Here is a 20,169-nt window from a genome sequence, read left to right on the forward strand (position 1 = left end):
ATCTCATCCTAACATAAGCCTTCTTCTTCCTCTTGACCAGAGATTCGTAAACCATGGCTCCCGCGCTCTTCGTAAACCTCCCTGCCTGACAGGTACATACTTATCTAGGACACACAGGAGCTTTTCCTTGAATAAGCTCCACATTTCTAATGTGCCTATCCCCTGCAGTTTCCTTCCCCATCCTATGCTTCCTAAATCTTGCCTAATCATATCATAATTGCCTTTCCCCCAGCTGTAACTCTTGCCCAGTGGTATACTCCTATCCCTACTCCTATCACTAAAGTAAACATAATAGAATTGTGATCGCTATCAAAGTACTCACCTATTTCCAAGTCTAACACCTGGCTGAGGTCATTACCCAGTACCAAATTTAATGTGGCTTTGCCCCTTGTTGGCCTGTCTACATACTGTGTCAGGAAGCTCTCCTGCACACACTGGACAAAAACTGACCCATCTATAGTACTCGTACTATAGTGTTCCCAGTCAATATTTGAAGTCCCCCATGACAACTACCCTGTCTCTCTCACTCCTATCGAGAATCATCTTTGCTATCTTTTCCTCTACATCTCTGGAACTATTTAGAGGCCTATAAAAAACTCCCAACAGGATGACCTCTCCTTTCCTGTTTCTAACTTCAGCCCATACTACCTCAGTTGACGAGTCCCCTAACATCCTTTCTGCAACTGTAATACTGTCCTTGACCAACAATGCCACACCTCCCCCTCTTTTACCATCTTCTCTGTTCTTATAAAATCAAGAGAGGCTTAGATAAGGTGAATAGCCAAGATCTTTTTCCAGGGGAGTCCAAAGCTAGAGGGTATAAGTTTAAGTTGAGAGGGGAAAGATTTAAAAGGGATGTTGAGGGCAACATTTTCACACCAGAGGATGGTTGTGTATATGGATTGGGCTGCCAGAGGAAGTGGTAGAGATGGGTACAATTACATCATTTAAAAGATATTTGGACAGGTACATGGATAGAAAGGATTTAGTTGGATATGGGCCAAACGCAGGCAAATGAGACTAGTTTAGTTTGAAAACCTGGTCAGTATGAATGAGTTGGACCGAAGGGTCTGTTTCCATGCTGTAAGACTCTGTGATTCTAGTGGGATTTGAACCTGTTGCCCCCAGCATATTTATCTAAATCACTGAGTTGCTAAGTTGATCAATACTATCATGACACCATCCTCTCTCTGACAAACAGAGGCAGCAGTGTGTACCATCAAGATCCACTACAGAGACTTACCATGGCATCTTCCAAACCTGCGATCTCAACCATCCTGAAAGACTAGAGCAGCAAACTCAAGGGACACCACCAAGTTCCCCTCTGAGCCACACACAGCCCTGACTTATAAATATAATCACTATTCCTTTGTCGTCACTGGGTCAGAATCCTGGAATTCCCTTCCTAACTGCTACATGAACTGCAGCAGTTCAAAAAAAGCAGCTCACTATTGCCTCCTCCAGGGCAATTAGGAATAGGCAATAAATGTTGGCCCAACCACCTATATCCTCCCGGTAAAAAGATGAATTTAAAAAAGTGTTAGTACTCTGTAGTATAGTCACTTATTTTTTAAAAATGGTTGGGAAGAAGAAATGCTGGAATTCAGAGAAAGCAGTGTGTCCTTGTTCAGAATCACTGGAAGGTCAATGTAGAGATATAGAAAATATTTAGGAAAGTAAATGGCATTTATATCAAGGGACTTTTCACGTCCAGGCTTTGAATACCTTTGATGGAGATATTCAAACAGTATTACCTCTACTCGGTCATCCAATTTTCAACTGAGTTGGTAGGATTTTTTTCCCTGGTTGATGAGGAGGGTGCAATCACAATAAATAGTCAGTCACTGAACACTGTGGTGTGCAGAAATAAGTCAATGGATCTTTGGGATTCACCATCCCCGTGGATGCTCCGTCATTGAGCATGCTCAAGACTTGGAAGACGATGAACTCAGTTGACTGATTTGCTATGTAGAGTGATACCAAAAGTGTGGATTCAGCTCCCACACTGACTGAGGTTGACATGAATCTTTATCCTTCTCAATCTTTATCTTCACCTGACCCTCAGGTTAAACTCACCACTGGTTCTCTCTCTCTGATGAGAGAGTGGGACTATGGAAACTTTACAGTTTTTATATGCAAGACAGAGATCGATACATTATTGGACACTAATGAATGGGAATTGTGTGGGAAATTGGAGTAAAGGTGAAAATATTTGATCTAAGCAAAGGGAGGAGCACGCAATGTGATTTTTTTCTTATGTTTTTAAATACAGAACTAGACAATCTGTGTTTTTCTTTTAGTGATGTTGGTTAGTGATGTTGGTCCAAATTCTGGGCCAGTGCTGGAACAGGCATCTTAGAGACTGGGAACAGTCCCATGACTAAGCAGGAGGTGAGGACTGCGCAGCAAGGGATATTCGGAGCCACAGATGGTACAATGTGGCCGTGGGTTCTGAACATTTGGCGCTATCTTTGGAAGGCTGCCTCAGCCAGAGGAACTGCTCGCTCATTGCTAAATTTAAATGTTCAGAATCCCAGCTGCAGACTTTGTGCTGAGTTCAGAACAACAGAGAAACTTCAGCGGCTCAATGGGCAACAAAAGAAAACTGCATTTACGTAGCACCGTCAGCAGAGCCGAACATCCCAAAGCACTTTGCACGCAGGAAATATCGAGTCAAATTCGACATGGGGCCATGAAGAGATATCGGCACCCAGAATCTTGGTCCAATGAGAAATTGTTAAGAAGCATCTTTATAAAGTTCTGGAATGTAAGACTTAGGAGCAGGAGTAGGCCCTTCAACCTACAGCTTGCACTGCTGTTCAGCAAGATCGAGTCAAGCTGCTGCCTTCCACTTTTCTGTTTGCTCTTCAAATCCCTAGATTCCCTTGCCCATCAAAAAAATCTCAGCTTTGAATAAATTCAACGCCCAAGTCTCCATTGCTTTCTGAAAAAGTGAAATCCACAAAGTTATGAGCCTCATCGTCCTCCATCCTTAAAGGGTGACCACTTATTCTGAAACTGTGTCCCCTCATTTTCATCTCCCTCCCCATCTACCTTGTCAAATCCCTTCAGAATCTGCTAGGCTTCAATGAGATCACCTCTCATTGTTCTCCAGTCCAATGGAAAAAGCCCAACTTGTTCTCATGAGATAAGCACCTACATCCCAAGGGAGTGTAGAAGGTTCAAGGTTCAAAAGGCAGAAGGCATGGCTGCAAAAGAACAGAATTTGTGGGAATGTTGAGATCTTGGAGAATTGCAAGGGCAGGAAGAAGTTATAGAAATAGAGATAGGGGAAGAGACCACATGAAACTAAACGCAAGATGAGCACTTAAAACCTATTGATGATGCTGGACCAGGAACCATCAGCTTAGTGAGCACAGGAGCGATAGGTAAGGTATGGACCACAGAGGTTTAGATGAGCTGCAGGTTATGAAAAGCATGGAGGTCAGCAGACCATTCAGTAGAGCATTGACATAGTCAACACTGGAGATGACAAAAGCAAGGATAATGCTCCATCACAGGGGAATCATAAAGATGGGGTGTAAAGCATCCCAGAAAGAATCAATGAGTTTTCAATGTGATTAGCTGAGGCTTGTAGGTTTGATTTCCCATCTATGCTGAGGTTACTGATCCCAATTGATGTGTCATTGGGGTCACTAAATTGCCTTCAAAGCTCTCCTGTCCTAATTAACCCCTGCTCTCGTTCTCACTATTGGATATTTCACTCAATCTCTAAACATCTCTTTCTCTCACACACTTACATTGTTTGTTAACCGATCTCTCTCTTGCACCCTCTCTCTCTTCCACTCAGTCTCCCACTCTTTCTCTCTCATCTTTTCCAACAAATAGAGCTAAGGGAGCTGATGTCATTTAGAGACAGTGACCAATTTACGTGGTGTTCTCATTATTTCCAAATAGACTAAAATCTGCAGTGTCTAGCACACCTCCAGGAACCAGGTACAAAGAACATATGGTGAGTAAGAACATAGCAACTACTGTACTTGGACAATTATCAGCTAAATAATTTTGAACTAATAATTGATAGTAAAACACACTAGTAATAATAAAATAATTACCGTTATTATTACAGCTAATTAATAATAGCCGAGTGAACAGTCTCACTATTATTAAAAAAAACACTTTAAGGTTTTGTCTTTGGCTCAGTGGGACAATGTGGACGACAGTGTGAGAGACTGAGCCATGAAGTTCTAGGGATGTCCTAAATGCAATTCCCAAGTTAGCTAATCTCAATCAGAGTGGCAGTGATGCTCCAGTTGATCTTGCTGAGTTATAGAGGGCAAAAGTCAAAGGATATTCGCCACCAGGATCTGTTTTGGGACCACTGCTGTTTGTCATTTTTATAAATGACTTAGACGCAGGCATAGGTGGATGGGTTAGTAAGTTTGCAGATGACACTAAAGTCGGTGGAATAGTGGACAGTGTGGAAAAATGTTGCAGGTTGCAGAGGGACTTAGATAAACTGCAGAATTGGGCTGAAAGGTGGCAAATGGAGTTCAATGCAGCTAAATGTGAGGTGATTCACTTTGGGAAGAATAACAGGAAGGTAGAGTACTGGGTCAATGGAAAGATTCTTGATAGTGTGGATGCGCAGAGGGATCTTGGAGTCCATGTACATAGATCACTGAAAGTTGCAACCCAGGATGATAGTGCTGTTAAGAAGGCATATGGTGTGTCAGGTTTTAATGGTAGAGGGATTGAGCTCCAGAGCTGTGATGTCATGCTGCAACTATACAAAACACTAGTGTGGCCGCACTTGGAATATTGCGTACAGTTCTGGTCGCCCCATTACAAGAAGGATATGGAAGCATTGGAAAAGGTGTAGAGGAGATTTACCAGGATGTTGCCTGGTCTGGAGGAAAGGTCTTATGAGGAAAGGCTGAGAGACTTGGGTCTGTTCTGATTGGAAAGAAGAAGGTTAAGAGGGGATTTAATAGAGACCTATAAGATGATCAGAGGATTAGATAGGGTAGACAATGAAAATCTTTTTCCTAGGATGATGACGTCAGCATGTATGAGGGGGCATAGCTACAAATTGAGGGGTGATAGATTTAAGACAGATGTCAGGGGCAGGTTCTTTACGCAGAGAGTGGTAAGGGCGTGGAATGTCCTACCTGCCAAAGTAGTTAACTCAGCCACTTTAGGGAGATTTAAACAATCCTTGGATAAGCTAATGGATGATGATGGGATAGTGTAGGAGGATGGGCTTAGATTAGTTCACAGCTTGGCGTAACATCGAGGGCCAAAGGACCTGTTCTGCGCTGTGTTGTTCTATGTTCTATGATATGGTGGTACATTGGTTACAGTACAGTCTGAAGAATGTGAGTTGCAGCCTTCCGTGGTGTTTTGACAGTTTGAATTTGATTAAAACAAAAAGTCTGTAAGTAAAAGGTCGGGAGCATTAACCACAAACCTGTTGATAAAAATTGATTAACATTCTTTAAAGAATTGGAAAGAATCTTGAAAACTCTGCTGACTCTGAACAGAAACCAGTGGTAGTTAACTCTCAGACAGTAAGGACTGCGGATGCTGGAAGTCAGAGTCAATAGATGTGAAGCTGGAAAAGCACAGCAAGTCAGACAGCATCCGAGGAGCAGAAAAGTCAACAGTTTGGGTCAAAACGTTGACCTTCCTGCTCCTCAGATGCTGTCTGACCCGCTATAGGTAACTCTCAACTGACTTCTGAGGTGGTCTATTGTTGGGTCAATCGCTTTCTGTCCTGCCTGTTGGGTCTCTGAAGCCCTATTCACTGTCTGATGCATCTCCAGGGTGTCTATACATGTGCTGTGCTCCCCACTGAACCAATTTGCATCCAAGGAGGTCTCAGCATCACCGTCTCAGGGCAAATCAGGCTGGTCAATAAATATCGATGAATAGACCTCCTGACAATGAATATTAGACAAAATATTCAGTCACATTGCCAACATCTCAGTTTGTTCTTCAGAGGATGCATGATGAATTTTGGCCTGTTGATACACAGGCTGTCAATCATTGTTGGATCGAAAGCTTGAAGAATTGGAACATTTCTACCATTCAATGAGATTCTGGCTGATCTGTATTTGAACTGCATCCACCATCATCCATAATCCATTGTCTAACAAAGCTCTGTCCATCGCTGATTTTGAATCATACAAAATCAGAAATTGCTGGAGAAACTCACCAGGCCCAGCAGCATCTGTGAAGAGAAAACAGAGCTAACGTTTTGAGTCCAGTGACCCTTTTTCAGAACACTGGCTTAGAATGGTTAATTGAGTCAGCATCCACTGCTCTTTGCAGGAAGTTGCTTGTTAACTTCTCTCCCTGAATGATGTAGAGATGTTGGTGTTGAACTGAGGTGGACAAAGTCAGAAGTCACACCGCACCAGGTTATGGTCCAATAGGTTTACTTGAAATCACAAACTTTCGGAGCACTGCTCCTTCCTCAGGTGAAGCCATTTTACCTGACAAGGGGGCAACACTCCGAAAGATTGTGATTTCAAATAAATCCTATTGAACTACAACCTGGTGTCGTGTGACTTCTGACAATCTCTTGAATGACCTTGCTCTGTTTTGAGGCTACATCCCTTTTGTCCTAGACTCCCATCATCAGTGCAAATACCAGAGCTCAGCTGAATCTATGTCGGTGTGTGGTTTGGAAGGGTACTTGGATGTGATGCACCTGCTACCCTCTGTTGCATTCTTATTTATCACAAACATACAATTATATTACAAAGCTTGGAAAAATAATTTTATGGGGATTTTTATTTGAAGATAAGACAACATAGATATTATGATATCTAACATAGCGGAGACATATTCAACCTCTATGATTTCTATTCTTTTATGACTCAGAATCACGGGAATAATACATCACATCCTGTCTCAAGGTAGTGATTGGCATCAGTTTAAGGGGGCACCATCTCTCAATCACATCAGAACCCTCTGGTCCTTCTAGCTATTGGAGGCTGTGTGCTTAGGAGTTTCTGTCAATGGCAGTGTTAAGGGTGTAGCACACTGCATCTTGTAAATGATACTCACTACATCCATGGACTGCCAGAGAGTAATCATATCAGGTGGTGGATGGAAGCCCATCCAACAGGCTACTTGTCATGGATGGTGTCAAGTTCCTTGACTGTTGTTGCAACATCGTCGAGAATGTAGCACTGGAAAAGCACAGCATGTCAGGCAGCATCTGAGGAGCAGGAGAATCGACGTTTCGGGCATAAGCCCTTCATTAGGAATGAGGCTTGTGGGCTGGGGGGCTGAGAGATAAATGGGAGGAGGGTGGGGTTGGGGGGGAGATAGCTGATAAAGCGATAGGTAGATGAAGTTGAGGGAGAAGGTGATTGGTCGGGGAGGGTGGAGCAGATAGATGGGAAAAGTGATGGGCAGGTCAGGAGGGCGATGCCCATGAGGTGTTCTTCCTCCAGGCATCGGGGTCACCCATCCAGGCAAGTGGAGAATGTTCTGGACTTGGGCAGTTTAGGTGGGGAGAAATTTTGGGTATTCAGCCCTCAGCACAGAGTACTCAGACTCTGAAATATCCTCATAGCCATGGCATTTATATGGCTGGACCAGTGGTATTTATTGTCAGTGACAACCCTCAGGAAGCTGATGATCTGGGAGCTGGTGATGCTCATGCTATTGAGTGCCTGAGCTAGTCAGAAGCAGTTAACACAGGGCAATTCAAGGATAGTGAACCTTGGCTGATCAGTAAGTGTGAGCACAGGCTAAATGGGAAAAGAAAGCACAGGCTACTCAGGGAGAGGGAGACTGGAGTAAGCAGAGACAGATTTACAAAAGATTTTGTTTAACAATTTGAATTTTCTGAGCAGCACATGTAGACAAACAGAATGCAACAGATTATGTAATGTATTGATTGTCAGAAGACATTATTAAGACACAAAATTGGCAATTTAAATTATAACAACCCCACAGGGAATTGAAATCAAGCACAGGCTTCTCTCTTGAGCCCTATTACTTTCTTGCAATTTATCAAAGAAAATATAAATGAGCCTCTTCAGATCATTGAGATCTACATAGCGCTTTGTCCCCTGACACCCCCCACGCCAGCACACACACACACACACACACACACACACACAGCATTTGCAAACAGAAGAGGAACATCACGTCAGCTACAGCACAAACATGGTCAGGGGCACATGGAACTCACCTCAAGTTGTGGGTTCAAGTCCCACTGCTTTGACCTGAATATGAAGTCAAGGCCAGCAGAGGTTTATTTCTAACTTGTTCATAGCAAGTAGACATCACTGCCCAAGGTTAGCATTTTTTTGCCAATCATTCATTGCCCTTGAACTGACTGGTTTGCTATGGCCATTTCAGAGGGCAGGAAGAGTCATATTGCTATGGGTCTGGAGTCACACATAAACTACACGAGGGAAAGATTTCTTTCCTTGGAGGATGTTAGTGAATCAGATGGATTTCTAAAACCATCAGCAATGATTACATGGTCACTATTACACCAGCTTTTAATTCTGGATTTTGTTAAATTCAAACTTCACCATCTATCCTGGTGGGATTTGGATCAACACCAACCTTGACCCTAGCCTAGGCTTCTGGATGATTTAACTGAGTGATATTTCCACTACACCACCACCTTCCTACTGCTGTGCTGTGGGACAGAGCTGTCTTTTGGCTGAGATCTTAAATCCAGCGCTCTTGGGTTGGTGTAAAAGATCCCAGGGGGTTATTCTAAAGGAGAGCCAGGGAGTCCTCCCTAGTTTTCTTGCGAATGTTATCCCTCAATGAACATCACTCAAAACAGATTGCCCAGGAATTTACTGTGCACAAATGTAACTGTTGTGCTTTCTGCATACAGCAGTGACCATATTTCAAAAGTACATCGTTAGCTGTAAACTGCCTTTTCTTTCCTTGTACCTTGTTCAGAGTGGGGTATCCATACAAGCTCTGCTCCCCTATTGCCCAACTCTGCTGAAGATTTAGACAGAATTGCAAGTTGCAGGATTAAACTGCTGAAAGGGTCGAAATTGCACATTGTGCTTAGTGCTGAGCTGCCCACTACTGTCAGCTTCCTGCTGGTGGGGCTGGCTCCTAACAGCTGCTGGGTACATCTCGGCTTGAGCCAAACGATTAACTTTATAATTAAATATTTCACTAAGTGTGGAAATGCTTTTAAGCAATAAGAGACAGGCAGGAGTGTAGCAGGTTGGTAATTGATTTTTATGCAGCTTGTCATCCATTATAACCCATGACAGCACTGCAAATCTGCTACTGCGATTGAGTCAGATCTTCTAGACTTCACAGTCGCAGTTCCAGGGTTTAGACCAGCAATTCTCAAAGTTTTGCAGCAACGGTGCATTTCACGAGCACGTATCATTGTTTATAAAAGTGGAAGGAAGTTGCATGTATAAAGCACCTTTCAGGGCCTCAGTTCATCCCAGATTGTTTTCCAGGCAAGAAGACAGGAGTCAGTCAGTTTGTGTAGAGCTAGCTTTCAAAATCAACAATGCAAAGCCCCTAAGACAGCACCTTCCAAACCCACAACCACAACTACTCTCGAAGGACAAGGGCAGCAGATATGTGGCAACACTGACATCTGCAAGCCACACAATATCCTAAGTTTTTTTAAAAATTTGTTCCTGAGTTGTGGTATTGCTGTCTGACTTAGCATTTATTGCCTAGCCCTAATTGTCTATTGACTGGCTGGCTAAGGCCAGAGAGCAGTTAAGAATCAACCACATTGCTGTGTGTCACATGTATGACAGACTGGGTAAAGCTGACAGATTTATTTCCTTCAAGGATAAGTGTCTCCAAAGAGGTGGGCTTGAGAGGAGGAGAGAGAGGTGGAGAGGATGCTATTTCATTCAGTAATGCCCAGGTGGGGGTTAGTTGGCTCAGTCAGCTGGTTTGTGATAAAATTTGATGCCAGCAGCATGGATTCAATAGCCAGACAGGCTGAGTTTACCATGAAGGGTTCTCCTTCTCAACCTCTCCCCTCACCTGAAGTATGGTCAGCCTCAAATTAAACCACCACCAGTTGTCTTTCAAGAGAGAGCAGTCCTATGGTCTGGCAAGACAATCAGCAGTGATTTCATGGTTGCCATTTGGCTAACCTTTTAATTCAAATTTTCCTTTATTGAATTCAAATTTCATCATCTGCTACAATGAGGTTAGAACCCATGTTCCTAAAACATCAATCTGGGTTTCTGGATTACTAGTCCAGTGATATTACCACTGCTCCACTCCTTCCCATAGCTTCCCCTGACTTGGAAATATATCACTGTTCCTTCATTGTTGCTGGGTCAAACTTCTGCGATTCCTTTCCTGCAGCATTGTGGGTCTACTGACACCAAATGGACTGCAGTGAATCAGGAAAGGAGCTCACCATCACCTTCTCAAGACATTTAGGGATGGACAATGAATGTTGGTCCAGCCAGTCCCCTAAGATTAATAAAAATGATACTGACCAGATACTTGCATCTTTTTAACAGCAATGTTCATTGAAGGATAATTATTAACTCATGATACTGGAGGAGAGATTACTCTCCTCTGTTTTCAAATAGTGCCACGGAATCTTTCATAAACTCAGTTTAGCATTTCATTTGACAGATAGCCCCTCAAACTGTGCAGCTGTCCTTCAGAACTGCATGGAGTGTCAGCCTTGAATTTGTGACAAGATCTCTGAAGTGAGACTTGAGTCTACAACTACCTCAGAGAGGAGAGAGCCATACCAATTACTAGAGCTAACTTATAACCCGTGTTTGCTTATAGACATTCCTACATGCTAACAAATGAATCAGAAACAGGAAAGAGGCCATTCGGCCCCTCAAGCATGCATTGCCTTTCAATAAACCACACCTGATCAGATTGTGCCTTCAACTTTACTTTCCTGTCTGTCCTCCAGTACCTACTGACTTCCTTGTTAGTCCAGAGTCCATATATCTCAGCATTAAAAATATTCCATGACTCAGCCTCCACTGCTCTCTTGGAAAACGAAAATATATTCTCCTCATCCCATCTTCAGTGGGAGATCCCTTATTTTAATACTGTGTCCTTTGGTTCTAGTCTCTCCCACAAGGCAAAACATCCTCTCAGCATCCATCCTGTCATGTCTTCACAGGATCTAACTTGTTTCAATGAGATTGCCTCTTATTCTTCAATATCCAATGGATACATTCAGTCCTACCTTCACTTAAGAGCTAAACCCTTCATCTCAGGAAAAAGTCAAGTGAGCGTTTTCTGAACAGTTTCTAATACAATTATTCTCTTTCTGAAATAATGAGATCAAAAACTGCACGCAGTACTCTAGATGTGTTCTCAGCAATGCCCTGTACAACAGCCATATTTTTATATTCCATTCCCCCTGTAATAAATGACAACATTCCATTTGTCATTCCCAATTTTCATCACCTGACTATTAATAGCTATATCTCTGGTCTTTGGGTCCTAAAGTGTGGAAGTTCCCAATAACTACCTACCAAAATGTCAAGAGTGTGGTGCTGGAAGAGCACAGCAGATCAGGTAGCATCCGAGGAGCAGGAGAATCAACATTCTGGGAATGAGCCCTTCATCAGAAACTTGTCCTGAAGAAGGGCTTATGCCCAAAACGTCAATTCTCCTGCTCCTTGGATGCTGCCTGACCTGCTGTGCTTTTCCAGCACCACACTCTTGACTCTGACCTCCAGCATCTGCAGTCCTCACATTCTCCTAGTCCTTAAAATGGGCCTCTTTGACCCAGCTTTTAACTACTGACACTAATACTTCTGTACATGGCCCAGTGTCTTACTCTGTTTGATAAATCTCCTGTTAACTGTGTCATCTGACTATGTTAAAGATGTTATATAAATGCAAACCCTTTTTGACACTGTGGGAAACATCATAAAGTGGCATCCCGAATACTGAATGTTTTTGTACAACTGAGGCAAGTGAATAAATGAAAGATTTTGCAAAAATAAAAGAACTGCAGGTGCTGGAAATCAGAGACAAAATCAGAAATTCCTGAAAAAGACTCAGCAGGTCTGGCAGTATTTGAGCAGAGAAAGTAGAGTTAACATTTCGGGTCCAGTGATTTGTGCTTTTATGAAAGACTTTACAGAAGCTGGAAATGGTCTGCACTGAATAATGGCTGTTTTTGAGATCCATCCTTATGGCTGAAACAAAGGTAGCTTATAGCTCCAGTAAAGCACTGTGGGGATTTGTCACGCACTGTGTTGACATGCAATCTTGTCTTTGGTAGGCTTGGTCAGGAAGGGACTGTGTCAGACCTTGAGATCATCTCGCAGCAGGTGGAGGAGGAGAGCCAGTGCATCGCCCCTGTGCAACTTGTCAGCTTCGGCTATCGTGACCTGCCCCTGGCTGCACTTGACCTCTCGTTGGCCGGGTCACAGCTACTTTCCAACATGGATGACGACGATCAAAGAGAGAGGTGAGCAGGTCATCAGATATTTCGGCTCTTTTTTTTTATCTTTGGGAAAAGAAAGCTCTTTAATTTGATATCTTCCTACTGGTCTCAACACTTATAGTTGTTCAGTAGAACAGAACTTGAGTATTGCTGGTAGAAAGAGAAATGCTGTTTTCATCAGGACAGATGCAAGAATGCCAAATTTCAAAGGGAGCAATAATTTAGACTGCATGAAATAAGGGTGCTGATTATTCCTGGTTACTAATCCACCATCATGCAGCTATCTCTGAGCACAGCTTGCATGGGTCAGTCATGCCTCTGGCTGAGTTTAGCCTAAAGGTCCCCCCTTCTTAATCCTGACCCTCGACCGAGCTGTAGTGAGTTGAGTCAGCACACAAGTAAACCTTCCATCCATCTATACTTTTCCCTGCCTCGGGAAGGCAGCCAATATCATCAAAGACCCCTCCCAAACCCGGTTCCAATCTCTTCAAATCTCTTCCATCAGGTAGGAGATTAAAAACTGTAAACATGTGTACCGACAAATTCAAGAGCAGCCTCTTCCCCACTATTATCAGATTTCTGAATGGACCTCTCAGATTTTAAATTTAAATGTTGATGTTGCTGTCTGTGCACCTCCTCAGCAGCCATCTTTTTTTAAATAGAAACCCTACAGTGTGGAAACAGGCCATTCAGCCCTACAAGTCCACACCGACGCTCCAAAGCTTAACCCACCCAGACCCATTTCCCCTACTACTCTACATTTGCCCCTAACTAATGCACCTAACCAACACATCCCTGGACACTATGTGCAATTTTATCATAGCCAATTCACCTAACCTGCACATCTTTGGATTGTGGGAGGAAACCGGAGCACCCGGAGGAAACCCGCACAGACACGGGGAGAATGTGCAAACTTCACACAGACAGTCACGCGAAGCTGGGATTGAACTTGGATCCCTAGCATTGTGGGCCACCATGCTGCCCAGTCCATGTCAACTATAATCCCAGACAAAACTAGTCCCACCTGCCTGTGTTTGCCCCATATTGCTCCAACGTTCCTTATCCAAATGTCTTTTAAATGTTCTAAGTGTACCTGCACTTCCCCGGAAGTTCATCCCACAGACATCCCCTAACTAATGCACCTAACCAACACATCCCTGGACACTATGTGCAATTTTATCATAGCCAATTCACCTAACCTGCACATCTTTGGATTGTGGGAGGAAACCGGAGCACCCGGAGGAAACCCGCACAGACACGGGGAGAATGTGCAAACTTCACACAGACAGTCACGCGAAGCTGGGATTGAACTTGGATCCCTAGCATTGTGGGCCACCATGCTGCCCTAATATTGTATTCCTCACTCTGTTTATTACCCTAATACACTTTGGTCTGGTCTGCCTGTACTAAACACAAAACAGATCTTTTCACCGTACCTAGGTACATGTGATAATAATAATCAAATTTAAAAAAACACCAGTTGTCTATCTCACTTTAATGGGAGAGCAGCCCTATGGTCTGGTAAGATTGTGGTGACTTCACCATGTCATTATTGAACAGTGAAAGATGCTTCAAGGACTGTGTAGTTCTACTCCTAATTCCCATGTTCATTAAAGCAAAATAGCTCAGAAGATATCCCTGGCTTCTGTTTATTGAAATTAAAGAGGATAACTTCTATTCTCCAAACTACAGGCAGTAATCCAGCTATTATTCTGAGACAAATTATGATTTGATTAATTGCAATTTAAATTGTTGTTGCACTATTACATCTGTGATTAATATTTAACAAGGTGCCACCACGTTGACAATCAATTTTCCCATGAACAGCAAAGCCCAATGAAGGTTTCCTTCCTTCTGCTAGTTACTGAGCATTGCCTGGAAGTGATTAATACAAAATTACTTTGTACCAAAAGTGATTGAAATAATATCAATTGATTACCTTGAATATTGGATGAGAGCACGATAATTTATTGCAGCTCATGTTTTTACCAAAGATGTCAAAGCAGGTGAAACCTTTTCAGAAAGTGTCCCAAGTGATCAGGTTGAAAGGAAAGTATTTTGCATTAACATAGCACCCGCCACCTCCCCAGGCTCTCTCAAAACTCCTCACAGCCAATTGATTTGATACTGAATTTGAAGTAAAGTTGCTGTTATAATGTGGGCAAATGAGGCAGAGATACAGTCAGAGTCATAGAGTCATACAGCACAGAAACAGACCCTTTGGTCCAACCAGTCCGTGTCAACTATAATCCCAGACAAAACTAGTCCCACCTGCCTGTGTTTGCCCCATATTGCTCCAACGTTCCTTATCCAACTGTCTTTTAAATGTTCTAAGTGTACCTGCACTTCCCCGGAAGTTCATCCCACAGTCATTTTGTTTCACAGACAGCAAGATTCCACAAATAGTGGTGAGACAGATGATGTTATCATCTATTTAAGTGGGGTAGATGCCAGGAAATGCTGGGAAATATTCAATAGGTTAGAAAGCAGCTATGTGAGGGAATGATGTCAGATTTAAAGTTTCAGGTCAATGACCTTTCATCAGAAGAAGGACATGTCAAAGATGATCAATTTTTAAGAAAATATTCAGGGCCAGAGAGACAAGAGGGACTGAACATGGATATAGAGGTCTGTGTTTGGATGGAGAGCAGCAGAGGTTGATTGTTAATAGGGACAATAGTAAAATGCAAAAAAGGAGGTGACAATGAGACAAGAACAAAAGAGGTTTTTAAGGTTTTTGTGAAGATCTGGAGCTTGGGTTGTGGATGAGGTAGTTGATTAGCTCACCAAGCTGCTGGTTTATCATGCAGACGTTTCATTACCGCGCTAGGTAACATCATCAGGGTGAAGCACTGTCATTCTGTTCTGCTTGGTTTTTATGGAGTCTGGTCTGGTGGGCTGAGTGTCACTTTCCAAAGTATGACAAAGTAACCATTCTAGGACAAGCTAACCAGACACATGCCGAAGAGTTCTTGGAAACCTGGTTTTCAACCAAAAAGACCATCAACAAACACATAGAGATAGACCCAGTGTACAAACTGCTGCAGAGAAGACCCGGAATTGAGCACGGTAATGAAACATCTACACGATAACCCAGCAGCTCGGTGAGCTAACCAACTACCTCAACCAGGCAGAGGCAGGAATGGTTACAACGGAATGTCAAAGGTTATTTTGACTAAGGACTGGAGACTGGGTATAACTCAAAGTAAAGTCAAAGTACTATGGATTCTGGAGGTTTGAAAGACAAACAGAAAGGTTTCATTGGGTAAGCAATGGTCTAGTGATTTTAGATTTGGGAATCCAGAGACACAAGTAATGTTGTGCGGATCTAGGTTCATAATCCAGATGGTGAAATTTGAATTCAATAAAAATCTGGAACCATAAATCTAATGGTGACTGTGAAATTGTTGTCAATTTTTAAATTCTTTGATGGGATGAGGATGTCATTGGCTGGGCCAGCATTTATTGCCCATCCCAAATTGTCCAGAGGGCAGTTAAGAGTCAATCACATTGCTGTGGGTCTGGAGTCACATCTAGGCCAGACTGGGTAAGGTCAGCAGTTTCCTTCCCTGAAGGACATCAGTGGGCCAAATGGGTTTTTCCAACAATTGTCATTAAAAACCCATCTGATTCACTAATGCTCTTTAAGGAAGGAAAAACTGTGGTCCTTACTTGGCCTACGTGTGACTCCACACCAACAGCAAGGAGCCTAACTCTTAACTGCCCCCTGAAATGGCCAAGCAAACCACTGAGTTGTCTCAACCACTACAAAGTCTCAAAATAGGAATGAAAGCAGATGGATCAGCTGATGTCAAATAGGCAACAGAAAAAATAAAAGGCAAATGCACCCTTGTCAATTATTAAAGCCCACCTTACTGGGGACTAGTGCCAAAATTGGGAGTGCTCGCTTACAGAATATTCAAGTAGCAATGTGACATTTGTCCAGAGGAGTGTAAGTTGAAAAGCCTCAACAACAAAACTCTCTTTTCAACTATATTCTGCATTTATGAATGGCTGTACATATGAAGGAAAGCCAACATCAGTTTATTAAATATAGCATACTCCAGCTAATATGTACAACGTGGTTAATATAGCACATATAATGCAGTCCCATGTATCCAATGCAACAATACAAAATGAAACAACAGAAATTGCTGGAAAAACCCAGCAGGTCTGGCAGCATGTGTTGAGAGAAATCAGAGTTAACGTTTTGGTTCCAATTACCCATCTTCAGAACGATATTAGATTAATTACAGAGTGGAAACAGGCCCTTCGGCCCAACAAGTCCAAACCGCCCCGCTGAAGCGCAACCCACCCATACTCCTACATCTACCCCTTACCTAACACTACGGGCAATTTAGCATGGCCAATTCACCTAACCTGCACATCTTTGGACTGTGGGAGGAAACCGGAGCACCCGGAGGAAACCCACACAGACACGGGGAGAACGTGCAAACTCCACACAGTCAGTCGCCTGAGGCGGGAATTGAACCCGGGTCTCTGGCACTGTGAGGCAGCAGTGCTAACCGCTGTGCCACCGTGCCACCTGTAACTTTATTTCTATGAAATAGAAATAAAGTTACAGGTACAAAATGAATGTTTGGGCAAGACTTTAATCTTCACTTTATCTGGTAGGAGGATTATCCTCCTCACCACGTTGAAAGGGTCCAGAAAGGATTGACAAGGATGTTGCCAGGGTTGGCCTTCAGCTATAGGGAGAGGCTGAATAGGGTGGGAGCATTTTTCCTGGTGTGTCGGAGGCTGAGGGGTGGCCTTATAAAATCATGAGAGACATGGATAGCATGAATAGCCAAGGTCTTTTTCCCAGAGTAGGGGAGTCCAAAACAAGGGGGCATAGGTTTAGGGTAAGAGGGGAAAGATATAAAAAAAAGACCTAAAGGGTAGGTTTTACATACAGATGGTGTTGCATGATGGAATGAGCTGCCAGAGGAAGTGGTGGAGGCTGATACAATTACAGCATTTAAAAGGTATCTGGATGGATACAAAAATAGGAAAGGATAAGAGGGATATGGGCCAAATGCTGACAAATGGAACTAGGTGAATTTAGGATATCTGGTCGGCATGGACGAGTTGGACCAAAGATCTGTTTCATTGCAATATGGGCAGTACAGTGGCTCAGTGGTTAGCATTGTTGTCTCACAGCACTAGGGACCTGGGTTCAATTCCAGTCTAGGCTGACTGTCTGTGTGGAGTTTGCACATTCTCCCTGTGTCTGTGTGGGTTTCCTCCCACAATCCAAAGATGTACAGGTTAGGTGAATTGCCCATCACATTCAGGGATGTGTAGGTTAGATGCATTAGTTAGGGGTAAACGTAGAGTAATAGGGGAATGGGTTTGGGTGGGTTACTCTTTGGAGGATTGGTGTGGTCTTGTAGGGCCGTAGGGCCTGTTTCTACACTGTATGGTTTCTAATTCAACACTATGATGCTATACGCAACTCTAACAGTTTGTGTTTTGCAGTGTGAGTTACCCGTTCTGTCTGTGTGTCTCTATGTATAAAGCTTCAATGTATCGCTGTGTGATTATCTTGGGAAGTATTGTCAGAGGGTATGAATATTTATGAAGTTTAGACAATAATTGACTTCTCCTTGCAGGTTTGCAAAAAGGAAAAGTAATAACAGTCCCTGCCTCAGGCCTACATCGTGGTTTTACAGACTGATTTCAACTCACTGTTGAACACTGACAGGCTGATTCCAGAAAAATCAATGTGCTTGCCTTGCTGCCTCATTGTTATATACTGAATAGAAATGACTTACAGAGAAAAGTGAAGATGATTATCTTCACTGATAATAGAAGAGACCTTACTCAAAGGAAATAGAAAGGAGTGGAAAAGACATGAGGGTAGGAAGTTTAAAGGCAGAGAGTATCTTGCGAGTGCTGAAGAGACACACATATGCGCATACACACACAGAATACAAAGCTCCTTTTCTGTGTATTGCCTCTCTGGGGACTAGAGAGGAAGCAGGCAGCAGTTCCTGCTTATTTAATTAGTGTGCAGTGTAACTTATCTTGAAGGAGCACCCAGGAGAGGCCTACAGGGCATCTTACTATCTAACAGGTCACGCACTCCCGTCTACTGCAGGGAATGCTTATTGCAGCAGGAGCTCAGGCACCTCCACTTAATTCACTTCTTTCAGGATTTGATTTAATAGCTTGAAAATTGTGATGGTGTGTTGCTTGGGTGGTTTTTCATTTTCTCTGTCCAGTCCACAACTGCAGAATTAATGGCCGCAGGCATCTTCAGTATTGAATAATTGGTTGCTTATTTTTAATCCTCCTGATTTCTCCCCTTTTCCCTGTTTTCTGGAGCACTCAATAGGCGTTGGTGTTCTGTCTGGCATTGTGAACAATACACTCAATGTGTTGAATGTAGCATAGTCACATATGAAACATCATCAGTACATTGAATGTATCACAATCAGTCCATCCAACATGTATCCCTCACACAATATCATTAAAGGAGATGATTTGTTCATAACCAGATTTCATGTCTGTGGGTTCTTGCTATGTGCAGAATTGGCTACTGCGTTTTCTAGGGTGCAACAGGTCATCCTGCTGCGTTGCAACTGCAGTGACTGGACTGAGCTAGTTGGTGTTATGGACCAGGCCATAGCCCCTAAAAACATTTCAAGAAAGTAGCCCAGACCCTAACTTTGCTAGTTGTTTCAGCTGGTGTAATATGGATATTCCAGGAGGGATGCAGCTGGTCAAACTACTTAGATTTAAACAAAACAATTTATTTACAAGATTACCAGATGAAATACAAGCAAAAGAGAACAGAATACCAAATAACTTAACCCATCCGAAAACTCAACAGATCGTCCCAACTTAATGATGCTGTTCCAGATACTTGTGACAATCCTCATAAAGAACTCTTGGTACAAAAGGTAAAATCAAACCCAGGGTCTTACGGGAGAGATTTCAGAGAGAGAGGAGGATCAGCATGGACCTGCTTCTTTGGGTCCAGCAGTTTCAAAACTGCCTGACTGCTTTTAGTGAATAGCCAGACTGCCCAAAACCAAACCAAACCAGAGAAAAGCTGAGCTGGGAGAACTGGCCACTTCCCTTTCATTACACAAGTTTTTTTTAACTTGAAAGCCTTTTTTCTGAGTTTGTTAGCTATAATCAAACTGGCCCTAAAACCTATTGAACTTAAACTTTTCAGAGTCTGTGTCTTCTACAACTTCTCTGGGAAAAAAATCCAAGGACAGCATTAGCTTGTTAAAGGAGCAGCATCATCACACTGGTTAGAGTCCATGTACCATCCATGTGTCAATAAAGCATAACTTGGTGACAGGATATCAGCCTCTATGGAGTTATCTCACAACAGCTCACCCCTGTGCTTTCCCAATGTCTCATGAAATGGAACCATCGACCATAATGGATTTTGATCTCATCTTCCAGAGCATTCAAGCCCTCTCCTCCTTCAGCACACTTCACCACTCCCGCCCCTCTACCCAATGCCTCATGTTCACTCTGGGGTTGTCAAATGGGGTCCCCCACACCTCAGCATGGTTGCTGAAGTGACCAAATGATTGGCCTGTTCATTGTGAAACCTCGACTGATTGTGCTCCTGGCAAACACCTTGAGGCACATTACAGGCAGGGAGGACTAATGTAAGTGCAAGTCATCATTGCTGGTGCCAAATGCCTCTAGCAGTTACCTAAGCTGAAACAAAGCTCTAGGTGGATCTCATGGGGTCTGGGTTCACTGGTTAAGAATGGCACTAGATTTGTGGACAACACAACAATAGATGGTGAGGATGG

At 43.0% G+C, this 20,169-nt stretch overlaps 1 protein-coding gene across 2 annotated transcripts in view; it reads left to right on the forward strand.

Moving 5' to 3' along the window:
• The window catches only part of tmem266 (transmembrane protein 266), a 155,739-nt gene that overhangs the window by 78,036 nt on the left and 57,534 nt on the right, over positions 1-20,169 (forward strand). For both annotated transcript variants that reach the window (XM_043680377.1, XM_043680378.1), the window contains exon 3: positions 12,218-12,406. In XM_043680377.1, the coding sequence (XP_043536312.1) occupies positions 12,218-12,406 (189 nt within the window). The remainder of the gene's footprint in view (positions 1-12,217; positions 12,407-20,169) is intronic.

This window comes from Chiloscyllium plagiosum, chromosome 40 (genome assembly GCF_004010195.1).
Source record: "Chiloscyllium plagiosum isolate BGI_BamShark_2017 chromosome 40, ASM401019v2, whole genome shotgun sequence".
Lineage (NCBI taxonomy): Eukaryota > Metazoa > Chordata > Chondrichthyes > Orectolobiformes > Hemiscylliidae > Chiloscyllium > Chiloscyllium plagiosum.